The following is a 19,701-nucleotide window of genomic DNA, read 5'->3' as shown; positions in this document are numbered from 1 at the left end:
AGGTCATGTCCACACATCGAATTGAACCCTCGTGTTAGTTGCCCCCATTTTATGGGGGAGAACAGAAGGCTCAGGGAGGGCAGGTGGCTTGTTCAAGGTCACACAGTTGAAAGGATATGGAGTATATTAGGCTCCAAGTCCTGATTCTTCCCCCATAGGAAAACCACCAGTCCCTCCTTCCCCCTTTTATGGCAGAGAGACTGCCCATAACTTCCTGGCAGTCATTTCCCAATTCTTCTTTAGTAACAGAAACTGTGTGTAGTTGGGCACGCTGCAGCTCAGAGCAAAGCCAATATTTCTGGACTTCCGTTCAGCTAAACATGACCACAGGGTTAGTTTACAGCCAATTAAATGTAAGAAGTGTCGCATGGAAGCACTGGAGATCTCCTTAAAAGAGAAGGGAGATTGCTTGTGAGTAGACTTTTTTTTTTTTTTTTTAAAGATTTATTTATTTATTTATACATACAAGCACTGGGTACAGTCAGAAGCACAGGAGGGTGAGAGAATTCACCAGAGCCAGAGCGGGGAGCAGAGCAGGCAGAAGGACCGAAGCACACTGCTGAGGGGAGCAGGGGGCGGCAGGAGAGGTCTGCACACCATGTGGGACCCTCCTCCGGTGGCCTGGGAGCAGCCGGGGATCGAACTGGCGCTGCAGAGGCTGCAGGCAGCTTCACAACCCAGCGCTCAACCGCTGCGCCACCAGGGAGGCCCAAGTAGACTATTAATAATTCTTTTTTTCCTAAAGAGTTAGAGACATGCCTTCTTCCTACCTTCCTCTTTTCTCCTGTTGGCTGAAGTCAGATAAAATGGCTGGCTCTCAAGCAGCCATCTGGGCCATGTGGAGTCAGGTGGTTAGACAGCAAGATGATGAGTCAGCATCCCAGTTCTAGACTGCCTCCCTGCCCTACCCTGAGTCATCAGCTCTTCTCTAGTAAGTCTTCCTGTCAGCATTTAAACTGCCTTGATTTTATTCCCCCAACCTAAAAGAAAAACCGTCCTTCAACTCCATGTCCCCTCCATGTTTCTCTCTTCCCAGTCCACCAGCTGGAAGACCCACTTAGTCTCAAGATCTCCACGTCACCATTTCCCAAGGACTCAACTCATGACATCTGCGCTCCTGTCCTCCCATCCTACCTGAAGGGTGTCGGGAGGGCTAAATCTTTGCCCTTTCCTCTGTGATGGTCTAATGAGAGCTCTCAAAAGCATGTGTTTGCCAACCCCTGCCCCATGGTTCTGTGCTGCCTGTTTCCCCTGCTATCCGGTTGCTCCTTCCTTCTCTGCGGTCTACGCCACCTCAGCCTTCACCTTCTCTGCCTTTCAAACTCATCCTGTCCAAACTGAACTCAAGGTCATTCCCTCTTCCCGCCCCCAAACCCAGCTCTTCTTGCCAGAAACCTGGGAGACTAACATAGCTCATCCTGTAGCCACCCACCACCAGTCCATAATCAAAACCGCAATAAATTCATCTTCCAGAGTCTGCTGGCTGCCATGGGTCAACTTAAACCACTACCACCTCCTACTTAGAATAGTACAGCAGCCCCTAGTTTTCCTGTCTCCACTCCACGGCCCTAAAAGTCTGTTTTGTACACAGTCTTCAATGCGATCTTTCTACCAGTGGGGTCCTTTTAATGGCTTGCTCAGAAGCCAACAGCTTCCCTTTGTCCTCCAGATGAACAGCCGACTCTTGCCTGGCCTGGGGCCCTGCAAACGCCGGTCCCCACCCCTGCACATCCTGCTTCTCCGCTTCTGCTGCAGCTGTTATAGGGCAGCCCCGATATTGAACGGGTTGCCTGGCTGTGGGTCCTCACCCGCGCGCTTACAAGGGACTTATGAATACTCCACTACAGGCACACATAAAAGGTTCATAAAAGGTTTATTTACAAGGGAAAAGGAAATAAGGAAAATGTACAACTCAGGGATGAAATAGGGAAATAAAGTCTTTAATGCGTCCTACCCGATCCGCAGACCTGGAAACCCAGGTGGTGGAGAGCCAAAATGGGGGACCCCCCCAAAGCCCACGTGTCTGGCTTTATACCCACCTGGCTGCTGAACCCCACCCTCAGGTCCCAGCCACCTTCCCTTGGGTGGTGATGGGATTTGGAGTTCCCAGTGTCTGTGGCTTTGGCCTGGGGTGGGGTGGAGTCCACAAAGCCTGTGTGGAATTAGCTTTAGGACAGCCTTTTCCCCCTAACACACTGTCCTCCGCAATGGGAACGTCAGCTCTTCCGGAGCTTGTCTTGCAGGTTGCTGCACTCACTGGGACAGGCAGGGTCACCCCACTAATACTTGGGGATGAATAATTCGCCCTCTTCCGATCCCATCGTGCTCATAAAGAATCCTAGCCCGGGGCCTTGGGAACCCTACCTGAGAGGCATCCTGGCGGACATGCGCAAAGACAGACGCGCGCGCGATAGTGGGGTAAAGCGCCCCCCCTTACCTCCCGCTAGGAGAAGGTGCATGAGCGCGCCTGCGCACTCTGCGCTGACGCGCCTCGGCCCTTCGGCCGCGGGGTGGCGCTGCGCGCATGCGCCTTGGCGGCGCTGCCTCCCACCGGCTACAGGCCGCTCTAGCCGCCCCTCTCGCCTGCTCTGCCCGGAGGCCGGCGCGCCCGCGGGGGTCCCTCCAAGATGGCGGCGCAGAGGAGGAGCCTGCTGCAGAGTGTGAGAACCGACCCGCTCTCCGGGCTGGGGGTTGGGAGCCCGAGGGGGGGGCCTGTCGGGCGCAGGGGCGGCCCCCTCCCGGTCCTCAGGCCGCCTCCCTCTCCCGGGCGGGCGTGGCGCCCCCTCCCCCCGCCGCGCCGGCCCCCCACTCCCGAGCCCGCGGGCGCGTGCGGCCCCGCGAGCCCCGCGCCTGCGCGCAGCAGCCGTCGGCGGCTCGGCCGGGTCCCGGCGTCCTGAGCGGCGGGGGCGCGGGCGCGGGCGCGCGGCCGGGCGGGGCGCGGAGGGGGGCGCCGCGGCCCCGGCCCCCGCCCCCGGCGCAGGACGCGGGGACAGCCGGCGCGGCTCGGCTCGGGCCTCCCTGCTGCGCCGGGCCCGACGGCCGAGGTTCGGTTTCCATGACAGCCGCGAGGACAGGGCCTGGACTGATCCCTGTTTTGCAGATGAGGAAACTGAGGCACAGAGACGCGGGCCTTTGTCCGAGGCCACACAGCTGGTAGTCCAGAGGCGGGACTAAAGCGGTGGTCCGACCGCAGAAGCCCTCTAACCCTCCGGGCTGTTCTGAAGGGCGGCCGGGCCCTGGCTCTGACTCACCACGCCTCCCCCGCCTCGGGTGTCTTACGCATAGGTGAGCAGGCAGTGGTCTGGAGGCTGATGCTTCCCGCAGTCTGGACCCTCATGGGTCTGTGGCCGGCATCTCCCAGCCCCTGTGCCCGCCCGACACGGGTGCACCTAGATTTGGACCAAGGTTGGCACCACGGGTCCCCTGGGTCCTCCCCAGACTCTGCAGTCTCTTGTGTTACCTGTGGGCTTGTCTGCCTCTTGGGCTGGAAAGTGAACTCCTTGAAGACAAGCCCGTGTGGTCTGCAGTGAATGTGTGAGCAGCACCTTCCACCACCAGCGCCAGGCAGCCAGGCGTTGGATAAATATTTGTGAAGTAGTGAGTACAGCAGTTGTAGCCAGCTCCAGGCCAGCAGCTGCTGCAGGCATGGCTCTCCTGCCCAGGAGGGTCATAGTGTTTCCAAATCACGGGGTGTGAATTCGCCTAATGACTGGCTTTGAGTGGATTCTCTGTAAGTGCTCTTCCAGGACAGACATTCCTAGGTCTCCCAGGGGGGACAGCTCTTCCCCTTCACATTTTTGGCTGCCCCTTTGTTTTACTACCTCTGGGCAGGTGTGCCTGGTCACTGAGTTGATTAGGTAGACGTGACCGTCAGCTCTGTAAGCTCCAGGAGGGCAGGTCCCCTATACAAATGGTCCCATTGTAGCAAACACCCCAGAAACATTGACTAGATATGGCTGGGACTGGAAGTGGCCAATGCTCTAGGCTACCCGGCTTGCTGGGGAGAGAGTGGCTGCTCTCTCTGGCTGCCTGCTTCCCTCCTGGGTGGGATGGATCCTGAGGGACTTGGGTTAAATGGAAGGTGAGCTTAGCTCCAGAATGTGTTCCTGGGGTGAGGGGGTGTGGAGTTTTAGAGATAGGATGGTTAAGCACATGACATCTTGAGAAAAGGCAAGGGGACAGAGAGGTGTGTACACAAAGCCCCCACCCAACAATGACCGAGACATCCCTGTTGTCAGTGTTTCCGAGTGTCCAGGCGGTGTGCGGGGCTTCCTGACTTGCCCTCCACCATCCTGAGTCTGGTGAGAGCAACTCAGACATCCATCATTTGGTGGATGGCTGTGAGGGCTGTTGGCCTTTGGTCCCCAGGCCTGGGGACCACAGGTAATAAGGATGTGTGCCCGCCCTCACTGTGTGTACATTTCCACCTGGGAAACAGCGTCCTCTGCACGAACACGATGCGTACGGAGTTGTCACTGTGTTGAGGGCTGTGGAGACTTGCTGGAAGGACTGGGCTCTCTGACGTTGGAAAGATGTGCTGGGCCCAGGAGACAGAGTGCTCTGTGGGGGGTCAGCCTGACTGGTGTCACCTTTCATCCCAGGCAAAAGAAGAGCTTTTGAGGCCAGGTTGATATGACCCAGAGAACCTTTGCAGCCTGACCCAAGTATGAGTCCTGTGTGACCTTGAACAAGTCACCTAATATCCCTGAACCTTGTCTTCCCCACCAAGAGGACTCCCAGGAGCTCAGCCAGTGAGTGAACTCACGGTACACTCTTAACCTGGCCTGATTGCCTTCCTGCTGGGGTTTCACCTTCGGTTGTGCTGTGAGTGAACCTCCAATTCATTCCCCCAAATGTCACCGAGCGCTTGCTGGGTGGCCAGCACCCTATAGGTGCAGGGACACCGCCCTGCTGAAGCTTATGTTGTAATAACTGGAACCTGAAGGGACTGTAAGTGATGGGGTCCACTCTATGACCTACCATCAGGGGGCGCTGCAGGGAAGACTAGTCTGGATGCACAGTCTGAGTGGTGGTGGGGGGGCATTGGACAGTGGCGGGGGAGATCCCTCAAGGTGAAGTGGGGGATGTGGGGAGTAGTATTGCAGCCTGAGGGACCGGGATGCAAAAGACTGGCCATCTGGGAAGCAGCAAGGAAGCTGGTGGAGCTGGAGGGTCCTAGCTGAGATTTGGGATGTCTGGTGGCTCCATGTGGCTCTGTGGTTTGGCGCAGGGCGAGGTGTGAGCTGGGCTGTGATGGGAGAAAGCCTTTGGTTGTGCGACATTGGAGTGGGGCTGACACCTGCCCAAGTGTGCGGCAGCAGAGGGGTGCTGAGAAGCTCCAGGGCTGGCTGTGTTTTGGAAGCAGAGCGGGTGGGATTTGCTGATAAGCGGGGTGCGTGACCCAGTAAGGTTTCTGGTGGAATAACGTTGGTGTCATTCACAGAGTTGGGGAGCCTGGGGAGAGGTGCGCATCGGGGGCAGGGAGAATCAAGAGTTTGATGTTGCCTGCACTGTTACTTCCTTAATTATAAAAAGATCAATTTAAAAATAAAAACATTGTGAACTTCAGCACGTCTTGAGCAATTACTTCCCAAGGCACAGGTGCTGGCTACACTGTTTCCAAAGCACATTAAGATAAATGTGTCCCCGTGAAAATAAAGGGCTCCAGTCGGCCATCACCTGCGAGCATCTCACACCCCCGCATGCGCCCCTGTGCCCGGCACCCTCGGGGCTGCGTCCTGACTGCCCCTTGGAGGAAGTAGTCGGGCAGCGTTTGTGGTGAAAACATAGAGGACGCTGATGAAAACCCAACCGAGTGGGAGCGTCGGGGCCGGGAGTGGAGCTGCCCCGGGAGGTGGGGAAGGAAAAGTAGGTCATTCAGAAGGATGCGGAGGGCAGGGCCGTGGGGTGCTTTTAGCCTTCTGGAGAGAAAGAGCCGCTGCCCCCACCCGAGCCATCTTCCTGGGGCATTATTCTTCCTCGCTGAGCTTCCTTTCTGCCACTGAGGAATTCGGGTGCTTTCACCACAAAAACACTCAGCCTTTTCATACTATAATTTGATATTCAAGCTGTGGCCTGAACTTGGAACCGTGCTTTGTCCACTTCTGCCCAAGAGCTTCAGACGATTCTCTGTGGGGACGCTCATGGACCGTGTGCGCGTGGTCACGTGTGTGTTTAATGTGTGTGCACGCCGTGTTTGTGCCGCCCTGACCCGGTTAAGGGCGATTGACTCCCTGTAGCAGCTCCGCCGAAATGGGAATTTTGGGACCCCTCCCTCACACAGTCCTAGCAAACCTAGGCCTTTGAAAGCAGCCTTCTTTCTTCTCAGATTTTCTGAAATTTCTTGGGAGAGATTAACTTTAACCCACCGAGGGGTTCGAGTCTGCAGTGCTCACGGTTGTGAGTATTTCCAGGGCTCTGTGATGAGGCAGCGCCGAGCGAGAGGCTCAGCTTCCCGGCAGACTCACGACTCACGTTCCTGGGGGGGCCCGGCCTGGCATTTGTGGGCGTGGGAGAAAGTATGCATCAGCGTGTGCAGAGGTGGAGAGGGGGGTGGTTTGTGTGAATAGAAAATACATGACCTTTCCAAAAATTGCTCAGAACTGTGGAGGAAAGAAGCGAGAGACTTGGCAGCCTGGGGGCTTTCATAGAACCAGCAATGGCCGCGTGGGATGGGCGCTCCCCCGCCTTGGCAGTGTGACTGATTTGGGGCCACTGGTGAAATCAGGCAGAACCAAATACTCTCCCACTCCCACACCCGAGAACCTCCTGGAATTCTCCAGCCACTTGGTATTGAATGTCTGAGGCACCGTAGGGGTCCCGTTGGGCCTGGCCTTCCGTTGAAGGAAGTTGCCCATATTGGATCTGAGACACCATTCTTTTTTTTTTTTTTTCAGTAGTATACATCTTTTATTTTATTTACTTATTATTCTTAATTATATATATATACTTTACATCTTTTTCATTTTTGCACAATGTATGCATTTTCATCTTGGTTGTAGTCCCCATACAATTCCCACCCCCCTGGTTTTCTATCCTACTCGCTCTTCCTCACCCTCCGTAGTGTGTCTCTGGTTTGTAGTTGCTTGTTGATTTTGATTTTTTCTTTATTATAATTAGCCTTTTTCCTGGTCCCTTATTTAGGTTTTCTAGATTCCTGCTTTGAGTGAGACCATCTGGTATTTTTCTTTTTCTTTCTGGCTTATTTCACTGAGCATGATCCCTTCCAGTTCCATCCATGTTGCTGCAAATGGCTTGAGTTTATCTCTTTTGAATGCTGAGTAATATTCCATGGTGTATATGTACCACATCTTCTTGATCCAGTCATCTATTTTTGGGCATTTGGGTTGTTTCCAAAGCTTAGCTATTGTAAACAGTGCTGCTGTAAACATAGGGGTGCAGGTGCCCTTTGGAATTAATAATTCTGTGTCCTTTGGGTAAATACCTAGGAGTGGAATTGCTGGATCCTATGGAAGCTCCATCTTTAGCAGGTTGAGGAACCTCCACACAGCTCTCCATAGTGGACCAGTTTGCACTCCCACCAGCAGTGCAGGAGAGTTCCTTTTTCTCCACAACCTCGCCAACATTTGTTGTTGCTGGTTTCTTTACTATGTGCCATTCTCACTGGTGTGAGATGATACCTCATTGTAGTTTTGATTTGCATTTCCCTGATTACGAGTGATGTTGAACATTTTTTCATATGCCTGTTGGCCATTTGCATTTCCTCTTTGGAGAAGTTTCTTTTTAGCTCTTCTGCCCATTTTTTGACTGGGTTATTTACTTTGTTTTTGTTGAGTGAGACACCATTAATTTTAAGGACACATCATTACATATACTACTGGGGAGGGAAACCCACTGCTGATTAACTTGTAACATACCAGCTTCAAAATAAATCTTTGAATCAGTGAAATAAAGCAGCCAATTCACTGTCCAGGCTACAGCTTGAGAGTCGCCACGGCCAGTGGCTAATGGCCAGCAAACTGGGTGCCCCGACTGCAGGGTGAGGCCTTTGGGTGGTTTCCCTGAAAGGGACTCTGGCCTTGGGCACTGTGACCCCAGCCTGGGACACACACAGTGAGGTGGTTTGGTGTCTGCCAGGCAACTCATCGCCACATACAAGGTCATTTGCTTTCAGTTCTTTTAGGCTTTCTGGTGACACCAGGAGGAGGACTCAGTCTGGCCCCCAGATGGCCTCTACACCTTTCTGATGTGGTGAATGTCCTTTTAAACAGAGTCTACAGCAGGCAACAAGTTCAGCTAGGAATTAATGACCTTGTTTTGTTTTGGTATTTTATTATCTTCAAACGACAAGGAACAAGAGCAAGCAATGCTGGTTTTCCACTTACAGGTTTGAAAACATTTACATTTTATGGTAATAGAATTTTTTTCAAAATATTAATGATAGCTCTGCCATGTCATACAATTCCACTCTGAGGTATTTGCTTAAAGAATAACAATACATTTATTTGAGGGAAAAAAAGAAAACATTTACATTTTAAATGAAATCATTTGAATAAAAGAAAATGTGGCTGTTTAAAGAAAAAATATGAAGTAAATAAATAAAGTGTGGGAAGCTGGGCTGCCAGCACCAGTTGGGCCGGAGCAAGCCTCTGGGGGTGGGTAGGACTTGGAGACACAACAGGGGAACCTCACCTCTCCATGGATACTATTGAATATGCTCTTTGGGTAATTTTTTTCTTATATTGTCTCTCTCTATTTTAATAGCAAGTCAAGTCAAATCTTGAGGCTGAAAGAATGCCAGTGGGAAGTGAGTGGAACTTTGCTCAGCGAGCTTCATGTGTGTGAGTGGTTGTTTTGAAGTGTATGCTTGTTTCTGTGACGCCACCTCTGGGATCAGTAGCTTCTTCTGTGAGGACTTTCGGCTCTTCACGTAGGGCAAACCTGGAGGGCAGTATTACTTCCCTCCAGTGTTCAATGCAGACACCTCCTGCCAGAAGTGGGTTTGCTTCCCGTGCCTTTTGTTCTGCTTGCAGGTTTTTAGAAATCGCATGGAACATTGTGGAAGGCCTCACCTGTGCAAGGTGGCCAGCTGAGTGAGAATGTTAACCCGTCAAAGGACGATAGTCAAATCACGTCAACAGGGGCTTCCCTGGTGGCGCAAGGGGTTAAGTAGCAACCTATGAAGTTGTTTGCAGCCTCTGCAGCACGAGTTCAATCCCCAGCCAGGGAGCTACCCACATGGCGCAGCAGACCTCTCCTGTCTCGCCGGCTGCTCCCCTCAGCAGTGTATTTCATCAGTCTGCCTGTTCTGTTCCCCACTCTGTCTCTGGTGAATCTTCTCACCCCACACACACCTCTGTCCTGCATCCCAGTTCTTGTATGCACAAAATAAGTAAATCTTTAAAAAAAAAAAAAAGCAAACCACATCAACAGGAAGGCGGAATGAAAGCGTGACGATCTCTAGTAGTGCAGCTAATATAAATTCAGCTAAGGGACTCCTTCAGAAGTGCACTTGGGGGAGACGGACTTCGTAGATCTTTGCAGGAAAAAGGCCTTGTTGTTCAAGCTGATAGCAAGGAGGAGGTGACACAAGGAAGTCGGGTGCCCCTGTTCTCTTTAACTTTTGAGGGGCACTGACTGCTGGGTGGGTTCTCTCTCACCACCTTACTGGTTTTTGTTTGTTTGCGTCAGTTTCGTCACGGTTTCTTGGCACTGTCTTCTCTGCTGCAGAGAGAACTATGCTGCTTCTCCAGTCCGAAGCTCTCCCTTCCTCTAGTCTCATCGCGTGGGCTGACACTGCCAGTTCGATGTCCGTAGCGGAGGTGGGGAGTGGTGCTGCACGCCCGAGCCTGGTGGGGACGCCTCGTGTGTTTCCCCGCTCAGTGAGACGCCATCTGAAGTACGCGTAACGGGGTGTTAAGTGGCATCCGTCAGTTACGGTTTTGCGTCACTTGGCATCAGGGATACAGTGGAGAAGTGAGTTGCCGGGTAATTCTGTCATTGTGCTTGTGTGGGTTTCTCTGTGGTGTCCCCAGTACCCAGAATAACACGGCTGCGTGAACGCCTCGGTGCTCATTGGATGAGTACGTGTGCCGGTGCGCTGTGATTACGTCATGTCACACGTGGGTTCCAAAGATGTACGTTTGCATTTATGTTGAGAGAGACGTTTATTTTGCTTTAAAGTTGAGATAAGTCAAGATTAAAGCTGAGAATTTTGTGTTATGCTGAAGCAGTTTTTCTTTTGCCGGAGCTCAGCATGGAAGTGTTCCATGCCCGGTGGCGCCAGGAGGAGCAGCTCCTGTTGCTGTTTCCCTGCCGTGTGTTCCAGCCATGTTTCCTATTCTTAGGCTATGAGTGGGCCTGGGTGACTTTTCAGCCCTTGTGGAGACATTGTGTGATCAGAGAGCAAGACAGTGCCGTAAGGAAGACCCAGGTCGACACGTCGGCGTCTGTAGGGTCTCACATAGCAAAGGACATCAGAGCTCTTCATATTGACATGTAGATTTTAAGTAGTCCAGGCAGAGTCCCAGCAGGGGACGGTAAGTGTAGACAAGCTGGGTGAAACATTTATATGGAAAGGCACAGAAACTAAAAATAGAACAAAATTAGAGACGTCACACTACCCAGTTTTAAGATGTAGGGTAACGCTATGGTTATCAAAGCGTGGCCGTGGGGCCCACACAGACCCAAAGAACATGGATGAAGCCCAGAAATACCCCACACAGGCCGGCTGGTTAGTTTTTCACAAAGGAGCAAAAGTAATTCCGTGGAGAAAGAGGAGTGTTCTTTTCAACAAATGGTATCGGGACAATCGGACATCTGCAAAAAAAAAAAAAAAAACACAAACCTTTGCTGAATCACCTACTGTATGCAGGAAATAACTCACAGCGCAGCGCAGCTCTGGATGTATAAAGTGTAAAACTACAAAACTTTTAGACGAAAACAGAGAAGATCTCTGTGACCCTGGACTGGGCGAAGAGTTCTTAGACACCAAGAGCATGAACCCTGAAAGCAAAAATGTTTCACCCAGCAAAGGAGGTGGTGGGGAGTGGCGCGTGAGCCACCAAGCTGCTGACTGGGAAAGCATTTGCAAATCACTTTTAAAGAAGAACTTGTACCCAACATCCATAAAGAACTTTCAAAACTCAGCAGTTGCGAAAACAAACAAGGGCCTCCCTGGTGGTGCAAGGGGTTAAGATGCAACCTATGAAGCCATCCGCAGCCACTGCAGCACGAGTTCGATCCCTGGCCAGGGAGCTACCCACATGGCACAGCAGACCTTTCCTGACTCGCCCACTGCTCCCCTCAGCAGTGGATTTCAGTAGATCCGCCTGTCCTGCTCCCCACTCTGTCTCTGGTGAATCCTCTCACCCCCACGCCTCTGGCCTACACCCCAGTTCTTGTATGCATAAATAAATACATCTTTTTAAAAAGAAAACAAGCAATTCAATTTAAACATGGGCTTAGAATGACCAGACACCTCAGCAGCGCATTGTTGATGGCGAATGAGCACATGAAGGAGGCGCAACATCCTTGTCAGCCCCAGGGCAGGGCAGGCCCAGAGAGGGCCACTGCCCTCTTAGAACAGCTGCATCTCAAAAAGAAGCTGACCCTGTGGTGTGAGGATGTGAAGTCCAGTGGGCCCCCCACAGTCAGTGGGGAACACACCCCCTCTGGAAGTCAGTCTGGCCCTTCCTTAGGAAGCTCACGCTCATTGTCACTCCTCAGCGTTTACCGGCAAGAATGAGGTTCCGGTCACACAGGAGCCTGCCGTGCCCGTGCGTGTGCGTGGCCGCTCTCTTCACCGCCCCAGACACCATGTGGCTGTGTCTTTCAGTGGATGATGAGAAGCTGCTCCTGCAGGGGGTGGGGTAGTGCTCTGCCAGCAAGAGGGCCGAGGTTGGCGCAGCCACGGCCTGGCAGCTCTCAGGGGTGTGGCGCTGCCAGGAAGGGCCGGTCTCAGCAGATTGCCTCTCCAGGCCCAGGGAGTAGTGCTGGTTGCGGGGAGGGGCCAGGAGGGTATTGAGCTTGGGGCCCCGACTGTGCATTTAATGCCACTGAACTCTACACTTACAAATGGTGACCACAGTAAATTTTATGTTATTTGTATTTTACCACAATAAAAAAAATGGAGGGGAAGGTGATGTACCGCAGTTTCATTTGGGACTTCTTGAAAAGACAGTATACTCCTGGGACACAGTTCAGTGGGCGCCCGGGCGCTGGGGGGATCTGACCACAGTGGGGCAGGGCATGTCTGGGGGTGATGGGACCGTTCTCTCTCTTGGTTGAGGCGGGAGTCACACGACTGTCCATGCCTGTTAAAATTCATAGGTCCATTCACCCCCCCAAAAATGTACTTTTAAATTACTATTATTATATGTTTGTTTAAAAGTGAGAACAGGCCCTCCCCCATGGCGCAGCGGGTTGAGTGCAGCACTGTGGAGCTGTCTGCAGCCTCTGCGGCGTGGGTTCGTTTCCCAGTCGGCCAGGGAGATACCCACATGGCGCGTCAGACCTCTCCTGTCTCCCTGCTGCTCCCCTCAGCAGTGTGTTTCAGTCAATCTGCCTGTTCTGCTCCCCACTCTGTCTCTGGTGAATCCTCTCACCCTCCCGTGCCTCTGGCCTGTACCCCAGCTCTTGTATAAATAAATAAATCTTTTTTAAAAAAAGGCAATTAAAATGGGGGGGGGGCCTTTCTGGCCTGCCCTGCCCTGGGGCTGACAAGGATGTTGCGCCTCCTTCATGCGCTCATTCACCATCGACCGTGCGCTGCTGAGGTGTCTGGTCATTCTAAGTCCATGTTTAAATTGAATTGTTTGTGGGCCTCCCCTGGTGGCGCAGCGGTTGAGCGCTGGGCTGCAGGGCTGCCCGCAGCCTCTGCAGCGCCGGTTCCTTCCCTGGCCGCCGGCAAAGGGCCCACAAAATAAATAAATAAATAAATTTAATTGTTTGTTTTCTTTTTTTTTTTTTAAAAGATTTATTTATGCATACAAAAACTGGGGTGCAGGCCACAGGTGCCCCACGGATCAAAAAACCTGTTGAATTGGTTTTCACATTCTCTTTGGAAGACTGCTGACCTGTGGCGCTGCACACCATATTTGTGCTTGTTTAATATTTCAGTAAAGCTTTTAAGTCACATTTTATCTCCTTGCAGTCGAACTTTGATTCTCCCATTTTTTTGTTTGCTCTGGGTCAGCTGGCTCTCCTGGGAATGCCCTGGCCAGCCAGCTGGGGTTCTCAGGTTGGGGCTGGGTGGGCGCTGGCCTCTCAGTATGGGGCAGGGGCTCACACCTGGGCCTTCAGAAACGTGCAGGTGCTTAGGGTGCACCTCGAGGAAATTGAGCAAGTTCGGAATCTGTGTTTGGGCGGAGCCTGGCCCGCTGCGTGTGCGTGTCTTGCAGAAGGCGGACTTCCCGGAGCCCTAACAGTCAAGGAGGGGTCCCTCGGGTGCCTGTCGTGGCCCCTGGAAGCCGCCGCCAAGCATGTGGACTCGAAAGTTTTCATGTGTCCTGGGCAGCACGTTTGTGGAACAGCCATAAAGACACGCAGGCCCCTCTGTGTGTTCATCCAAAATATGCCCTCTGCCTGGGGCTCCGGGCCTGCCAGGCAGGCCTGGGGAGAAGGTGACCATCGTGGTTTCCTGGTGTGTTCCCCAGGAACAGCAGCCAAGCTGGACAGATGACCTGCCGCTCTGTCACCTCTCCGGGGTTGGCTCAGCCTCCAACCGCAGCTACTCTGCCGATGGCAAGGGCACCGAGGGCCACCCGCCGGAGGACAGCTGGCTCAGGTTCAGGTGAGGGTGCCGGCCCGGGAAGTGGGTGCAGCTGGCTCAACATGGCATTTTCCCGTGAGATGTGGCCCGCAGGAGGTGGCCTCTGCTGCCCTCTAGACCTCAGGCCAGCTGAGGGCCTGCTACGATGGCGGTGGGCCAGCCCCCAGGAGGTCATGGCCAGAGTGAGATGGGGGGGATGTGGAGAGTGAGAAGTGGGGGGAAGCAGGTGGGCCTGAAGACCCAACCGCTATGTCTTGGGTGCCCCCAATCTCCTGTTCATCCCTGTGCCCTGGAGCTGGTGTTAATCCTTGGAGCCCCTGGTCTCAGGCCGCCTCCTGCCCCTTCCGTCTCAGGAGTGACAACAACTGCTTCCTGTATGGGGTCTTCAACGGCTACGATGGCAACCGGGTGACCGACTTTGTGGCCCAGCGCCTGTCTGCGGAGCTCCTGCTGGGCCAGCTCAGCGCCGAGCACACGGAGGCCGACGTGCGGCGCGTGCTGCTGCAGGTACTGGGGCTTGGCCACGCTGAGCTGCTGGAGGGCATGGGGTTGGCCAGGGAGGTCTGCAGGCCGCCTCCTGCAAAAGAAGCAGCCCTGGGAGCCTCTTCTTCCCAGGGGCCCCCACTTCCCTGAGCTCAAAACTGGCCAGCAGTCCTTCCCCAGGACCTGCAGGGCTGCTGTGCAGGAGATACTTCTGGAGAAAGGGAATTTGGGGCAGAAGCTTGGACAAAGGGGTGCAGTGGGAGGAGGTTGAGCCCAAGTAAATAAGGTAATTTAGGACGAGCCCATTTCTTCAGGGGTGGCTTGTGTGCTCTGCCCTTCTGGGCTGAGAGCACTCCTGGGCCTGGCCCCCCCTTCCACTTGCCTGCTTCCCTCATGTGCCAGTTCCGCGCTTCGGCTTGCTGCCATTTGGGAGTTTTTACTCCTGGCGTCCCATGGAGCCACTTTGCTTGTGAGGAGGATGGGGTCCTATTCTGGAAAACACGGCTCCCGGCAGTTTTCCCTTCTCGGCACCTGAGGGCTGGTGCACCCTCTGTGGCCTCGAGGCCCCATGCTCTTCACCCCTGTGCTGCCCTGCCCTCTGGTCACTGTGATGCTCTGAAGCACCAGCCCCGGGGCTGACATCATCAGAGACGCTCTGTGGCAGCCACCAGTCACATGAGCCCCTGCCATTAATGCAGTTGTTGCTGTTAATTGGGGCATTTCAGCAGCAGGGGGCGGTGGGGTTTGAACCAGCCCCTGCTCTGACACCTCTGCCTTCCAGGCCTTTGATGTAGTGGAGAGGAGCTTCCTGGAGTCCATTGATGACGCCTTGGCTGAGAAGGCGAGCCTCCAGTCCCAGCTGCCAGAGGTAACCTCCCAGCCAGCGCCCCCTACCCTCTCCAGGCACTTCAGATCCCACATGTCACTCCCAGGCCATTGACACAACCAGGCCAGGGCAGTAGAAGTTGGGGGACAGTCCTTGATGGGGGCAATGGGTTTGGCAGCTGAGCCTCCCTGGCCCTAGGTGGGTAGTGAAGGGTGTGAGGGAAGGCCTGTCCAGGTGAAGCCTCCACCTGAACATGTCCACAGCCTTGTCACCTACCTGCTTACATCACCCACCAGCACCTTCAGAGCTGGCAGGAAAGTGAGTTCACCCCTGCAGCTTCCATCCTGGCCAGCCCGCAGACCCCCCCCCATGCAGCTAGGGCAGGCTGCTGAGAGGGGTTCCAAGACTGGCCTGCTCTGACTCCCCGTGGTGGCCTGTAGGGTGTCCCTCAGCACCAGCTGCCTCCTCAGTATCAGAAGATCCTCGAGAGACTCAAGGTTTTGGAGAGGGAGATTTCGGGAGGAGCCATGGCCGTCGTGGCCGTCCTTCTCAACAACAAGCTCTACGTCGCCAATGTCGGTGAGTGCCTGGCTGTCCCGGGCGGGGGGGTCAGTCTCGGGGGCCCACACTTGGAAGCTGTCCAGACAGGGAAATCAAGCCTGCCGCCCAGGCCCCGAGGCCACGTGTTTCCCGGTGGTTCACAGGCTTGTCTCCCTCCCAGTGGGAGCGTTAGGGAGATGTTCAGGCTGGGAGGCGGGCCCCGCTTTCCAACCCACTCTGCCCCACAGCTTATGGCCACGGGCAAGGCATGTTCCCTCGCTCAGTCGCCTTCGTGGCTTCGTCTTCTGAAGTGGGTGCCCGGCTTTGGAAAACCCGCTCAGCCTCCAGGCTGGACATGACCCAGCACGGCCTGGACCGTGAGGGGCTGTTGGGTGGTTTGGCAAAGAAGGGACCATCTGAGAACCAAAGAAGGCCTTGTGGGGTGCAGATTACTGTTGGAGCTCTGTAGAGACCCCATCAAGTAAGTCCCTCCCGCTCTTCCTGCTTCCTGTAAGATTTCGTTAGGAAAAAATTTCAAAAATGTGAAAAAGCAAGTGAGTAGCGTCTCATGCAGCCGTGTGCCCACCCCGGCCCAGCCGTCCTCTGCTGGCCCTTTGACTGGCGTTGCTGCCAAGTGAACCCTAGGCAGGTATCCTGTTGTCTGTGACTATTTCATGTGTCTCTGGAGAAAAGGTCTCTTGTTAAAATCACCAGGAGCACACTGGCGGCCCGTGTGCCCCTCACCCCAACCACGGCGGCACCCCCCACCCTCCGTCCCGTTCCCCTCTGCACCACCCACCCCCCGCCAAACCCCTGGTCCCCACGCGCCGAGCCTCTTTGCTGACCCCAAGGGTTTCCCTGTGAGCTACTTGGCTTTTCTTCTCAATGTGTCCAGTTCTCCCTTGTCTGCTCAGCTGCTCAAATTCTGCTGCAGGTACGAACCGTGCGCTTCTGTGCAAATCCACGGTGGACGGGCTGCAGGTGACACAGCTGAACGTGGACCACACCTCGGAGAACGAGGACGAGCTCTTCCGCCTCTCGCAGCTGGGTGAGGGCCCCCTTCTGGCGGCCGTGTGGTGGGTGGGCTGTGGCCATGGGCTTGGGGCCAGCCTATTGGGGCTGTAGCCCAGCTCTGCCATTTCCTAGTTGGTAATGCTTGGAACTGGCTCAAATTGCCTATGCCTCAGTTTACCCACCTGTGTGGTAAGAATAATAGTAACACCTCCCTCAGGGAGTCACGAGGAGTAAAAGAGTTAATATGTGGAAAATGCTCCCCAGAGTATCTGGCACATAGTATGTGCTCACTGTGGCAGGTGCAGACAGGCCAGGGGCCCTGAGGTTCCAGTCACCTTCGCCTCTCCCTCCCTTCCCACGGAGCTGGGTGCAGGCGCAGTGCTTGCTGCTGAGGGCCCTGCTTGGAGGCAGTGAGGGCCGAGGGCCGTGGGGGGCGGCGTTGGAGCGCCAGAGAAGGCACCCTGAGTGAGGGGGCGTTCTGATGAGGACGGGGCCCCAGCACACGTGGGCACTTTGGGTCAGTCCTTCTCCAGGGCGCCCTGGTGTGACCTTGCTGCCTCTTCACTGGGTCCTTGTGGCCTTGCTTTTGGGCTATGCCTGTGTCCCCTGCTTTTCCTTTACGAACAAGCGCGTGTCCTGTTGTCCCCCCGGTAGGTTTGGATGCAGGAAAGATCAAGCAAGTGGGGATCATCTGTGGGCAGGAGAGCACCCGGCGCATCGGGGACTACAAGGTCAAATATGGCTACACAGACATCGACCTCCTTAGGTAGGTGGCCGACTTGCTGCCTCAGCGCGTTTGTAAGACGAGAGGGCTTGGGCACAAGCAATTTTAACCTTGACGCACAAAAAGTGCCATTGAAGGAGTTCAGAGCCCCAGGATACTTCCTCTCAGAGAGGTTGGTGCCAGCAGGGCCTGTAGAGTGAGACCAGCAAGGGGTCACGGTGGGGAGCTGGGCCAGAGTCAGCAGCAGCAGCAACCCGTGCCACAGGGCCTGGCAGGAAAGGCCAGCAGCCGATGGGCAAGATGGTGACTGAGCCTCTTAACCTATCTATCTTCTCTCTCTCTCTCTCTCTCTCTCTCTCTCTCTCTCTCTTCCTCTCTCTCCTCACTCTCTCCTTTTATATATTTTTGCATACAAGAGCTGGGGCACAGGCCAGAGGTGCCAGGGGTGAGAGGATTCACCAGAGACAGACTGGGGAACAGAACAGGCAGACTGACTGAAACACACTGCTGAGGGGAGCAGCGGGCGAGACAGGAGAGGTCTGCTGCGCCATGTGGGTAGCTCCCCAGCCGGGGATTGAACTCACGCTGCAGAGGCTGCGGATTGCTTCATAGAGCGGTGCTTAACCCCTTGCGCCACCAGGGAGACCCCTTACCTGCATTCTTTCATTCAGTCCTCACTCAGGCCCCGGGGTGATAACACTGCTATTGCCCCTAAAGTATCTTCATGTGAGGAAACGGAGACACGAGACATTAGGTAGCCTGCCCCGGGCGGGGCGTAGAGGGCAGAGGCCAGATTTCAGCCCGGGGAGCCTGAGTTGAGAGCACGTGACCTCACCCCCTGGCTGGCCTGTGTGTGAGAACACTAGCCAGGGAAGCAGAGGGGGGTGTGTGTCTGTCTCTCACCCTTCCCTGCATTTCGTGTCACAATGAGCGCCATGAAGGAGTCAAGTCATTAGAAAGCGTGAGTTAAAACTCCTGACTGGGCCTCCCCAGGCGGCACAGCGGTTAAGCGCTGGGCTGTGAGGCTGCCCGCAGCCTGTGCAGTGCCAGTTCGTTCCCCGGCCGCCGGCGAGGGTCCCACAAAAAAAAAAAACTCCTGACTCTCACGAGAGTTAGGCATTGAGTTTGGCACCTTTTCTCTTAATTGTGGGCTTCTTTTAATTGGCTGGCGTGGAAGGCAGTCTGTGCCAAGGACATACCCCACGCCGAGCCGGGACTCTGTGGCCCAGGCTGCTGGCTTCTGGTGTGTCCTGCCCTGAAGTTTCTGTGCGTGTGCACATAGACATGGGTGTGTGTGTGTGTGTGTGTGTGTGTGCGTGCGCACGCGCGCGCCACGGTGGGCAGGGTCACATCCTTTTCGAAACATACACACTGGCACACCTGCCCAGGTTCTTGCCTCGGTTTTCATTTTGGGTGTCTGTTCCTCGTCCCTGCACATGTGTAGTGCGGGCTGGCAATGCTCCTGGGAACAGCTGCTGGGTGTCAGCTCCTACCTACCTGGCCCTGCTGCTGGGCCCTCAGGCTGCTTCCTGGCTTCTCTCCCCCACATATGGTGCCAGGAGCACCTCGTACCCGCCTCTGCAGTGGAACGTTGTGACATTTGTGGGCCCTGATTTTGCCTATGCAGAGAGGAGTGGCGCGTCCAGCCGGCTCGGACAGCGGCTTTGGAGGCACCCAAGAGGAGTGGGCTTTTAACAGAGCACCCCTCCCTCCAGCAGTCCTGCCCCTCCCAGCATCCTGCACTGCCCGGCTCCAGCCCAAACTGCCCTGGTGCCCAGCAGCTTCCCTGGCCCTCTGAGCTTGATTTTAGTAGCTACCCTCAGAAGAGAAGGCAGGTTTTCTGCTTTTCACTTTCTTTTGTTTCTTTTTGTCTTGTCGGATGCGAGTTCTGGGCGTAGTAGATTCTGCCCTTCAATGAATAAATGACCCGGGGCCTGACCCCCACAGCTCTCCCCTCCTCTCTCTTCCCACAGCGCTGCCAAGTCCAAGCCCATCATTGCAGAACCTGAAATCCACGGTGCACAGCCCCTGGATGGGGTGACAGGCTTCCTGGTGCTGATGTCTGAGGGGCTGTACAAGGCCCTAGAGGCAGCCCACGGGCCGGGTCAGGCCAACCAGGTGAGCTGGGTCTGGGCCAAGCATGGGTGGCCAGTCCACAGGGTGGTGTGCTCCTGGGGACCCAGCCGGCCCTCTTGCTCAGCACCCAGGTGCTCAGGCACACCAGGCTCTGGTCCTCAGAGACCATAGACAGGCCTCTTCTCTGGGTGGCACCTGAGGGAAGAAAGAGCCGGGTGCTCCGAGAACACCGAGCCCACGCAGAGCTTCACTGGTCTGGGCTTGAAGCTGTGTCATGCCCCAAAAGGGCTAGAGGCAAGGGGCAAG

General features: G+C 54.9%; 1 protein-coding gene across 2 annotated transcripts in view; it reads left to right on the top strand.

Annotated features, from left to right (window-relative positions):
• LOC119247246 (TGF-beta-activated kinase 1 and MAP3K7-binding protein 1) overlaps positions 1-19,701 on the top strand; it is a 57,788-nt gene that overhangs the window by 32,209 nt on the left and 5,878 nt on the right. The window contains exons 1-8 of one of the 2 annotated variants that reach the window (XM_037513532.2): positions 2,590-2,660; positions 13,617-13,753; positions 14,086-14,239; positions 14,997-15,083; positions 15,482-15,620; positions 16,516-16,629; positions 17,250-17,361; positions 19,293-19,437. In XM_037513532.2, coding sequence (XP_037369429.1) covers positions 2,628-2,660; positions 13,617-13,753; positions 14,086-14,239; positions 14,997-15,083; positions 15,482-15,620; positions 16,516-16,629; positions 17,250-17,361; positions 19,293-19,437 — 921 coding nt within the window. In that variant the 5' untranslated portion in view covers positions 2,590-2,627. Of the gene's footprint in view, positions 1-2,589; positions 2,661-13,616; positions 13,754-14,085; positions 14,240-14,996; positions 15,084-15,481; positions 15,621-16,515; positions 16,630-17,249; positions 17,362-19,292; positions 19,438-19,701 lie in introns of those variants that run through there. The other variant, XM_054696030.1, reaches the window with a different exon arrangement.

The sequence above is a fragment of the Talpa occidentalis genome, unplaced genomic scaffold (assembly GCF_014898055.3).
Source record: "Talpa occidentalis isolate TD23 unplaced genomic scaffold, MPIMG_talOcc4v2.1 talOcc4.16, whole genome shotgun sequence".
In the NCBI taxonomy this organism is placed as follows: domain Eukaryota; kingdom Metazoa; phylum Chordata; class Mammalia; order Eulipotyphla; family Talpidae; genus Talpa; species Talpa occidentalis.
This window is presented reverse-complemented; position numbering and strand designations above follow the sequence as displayed.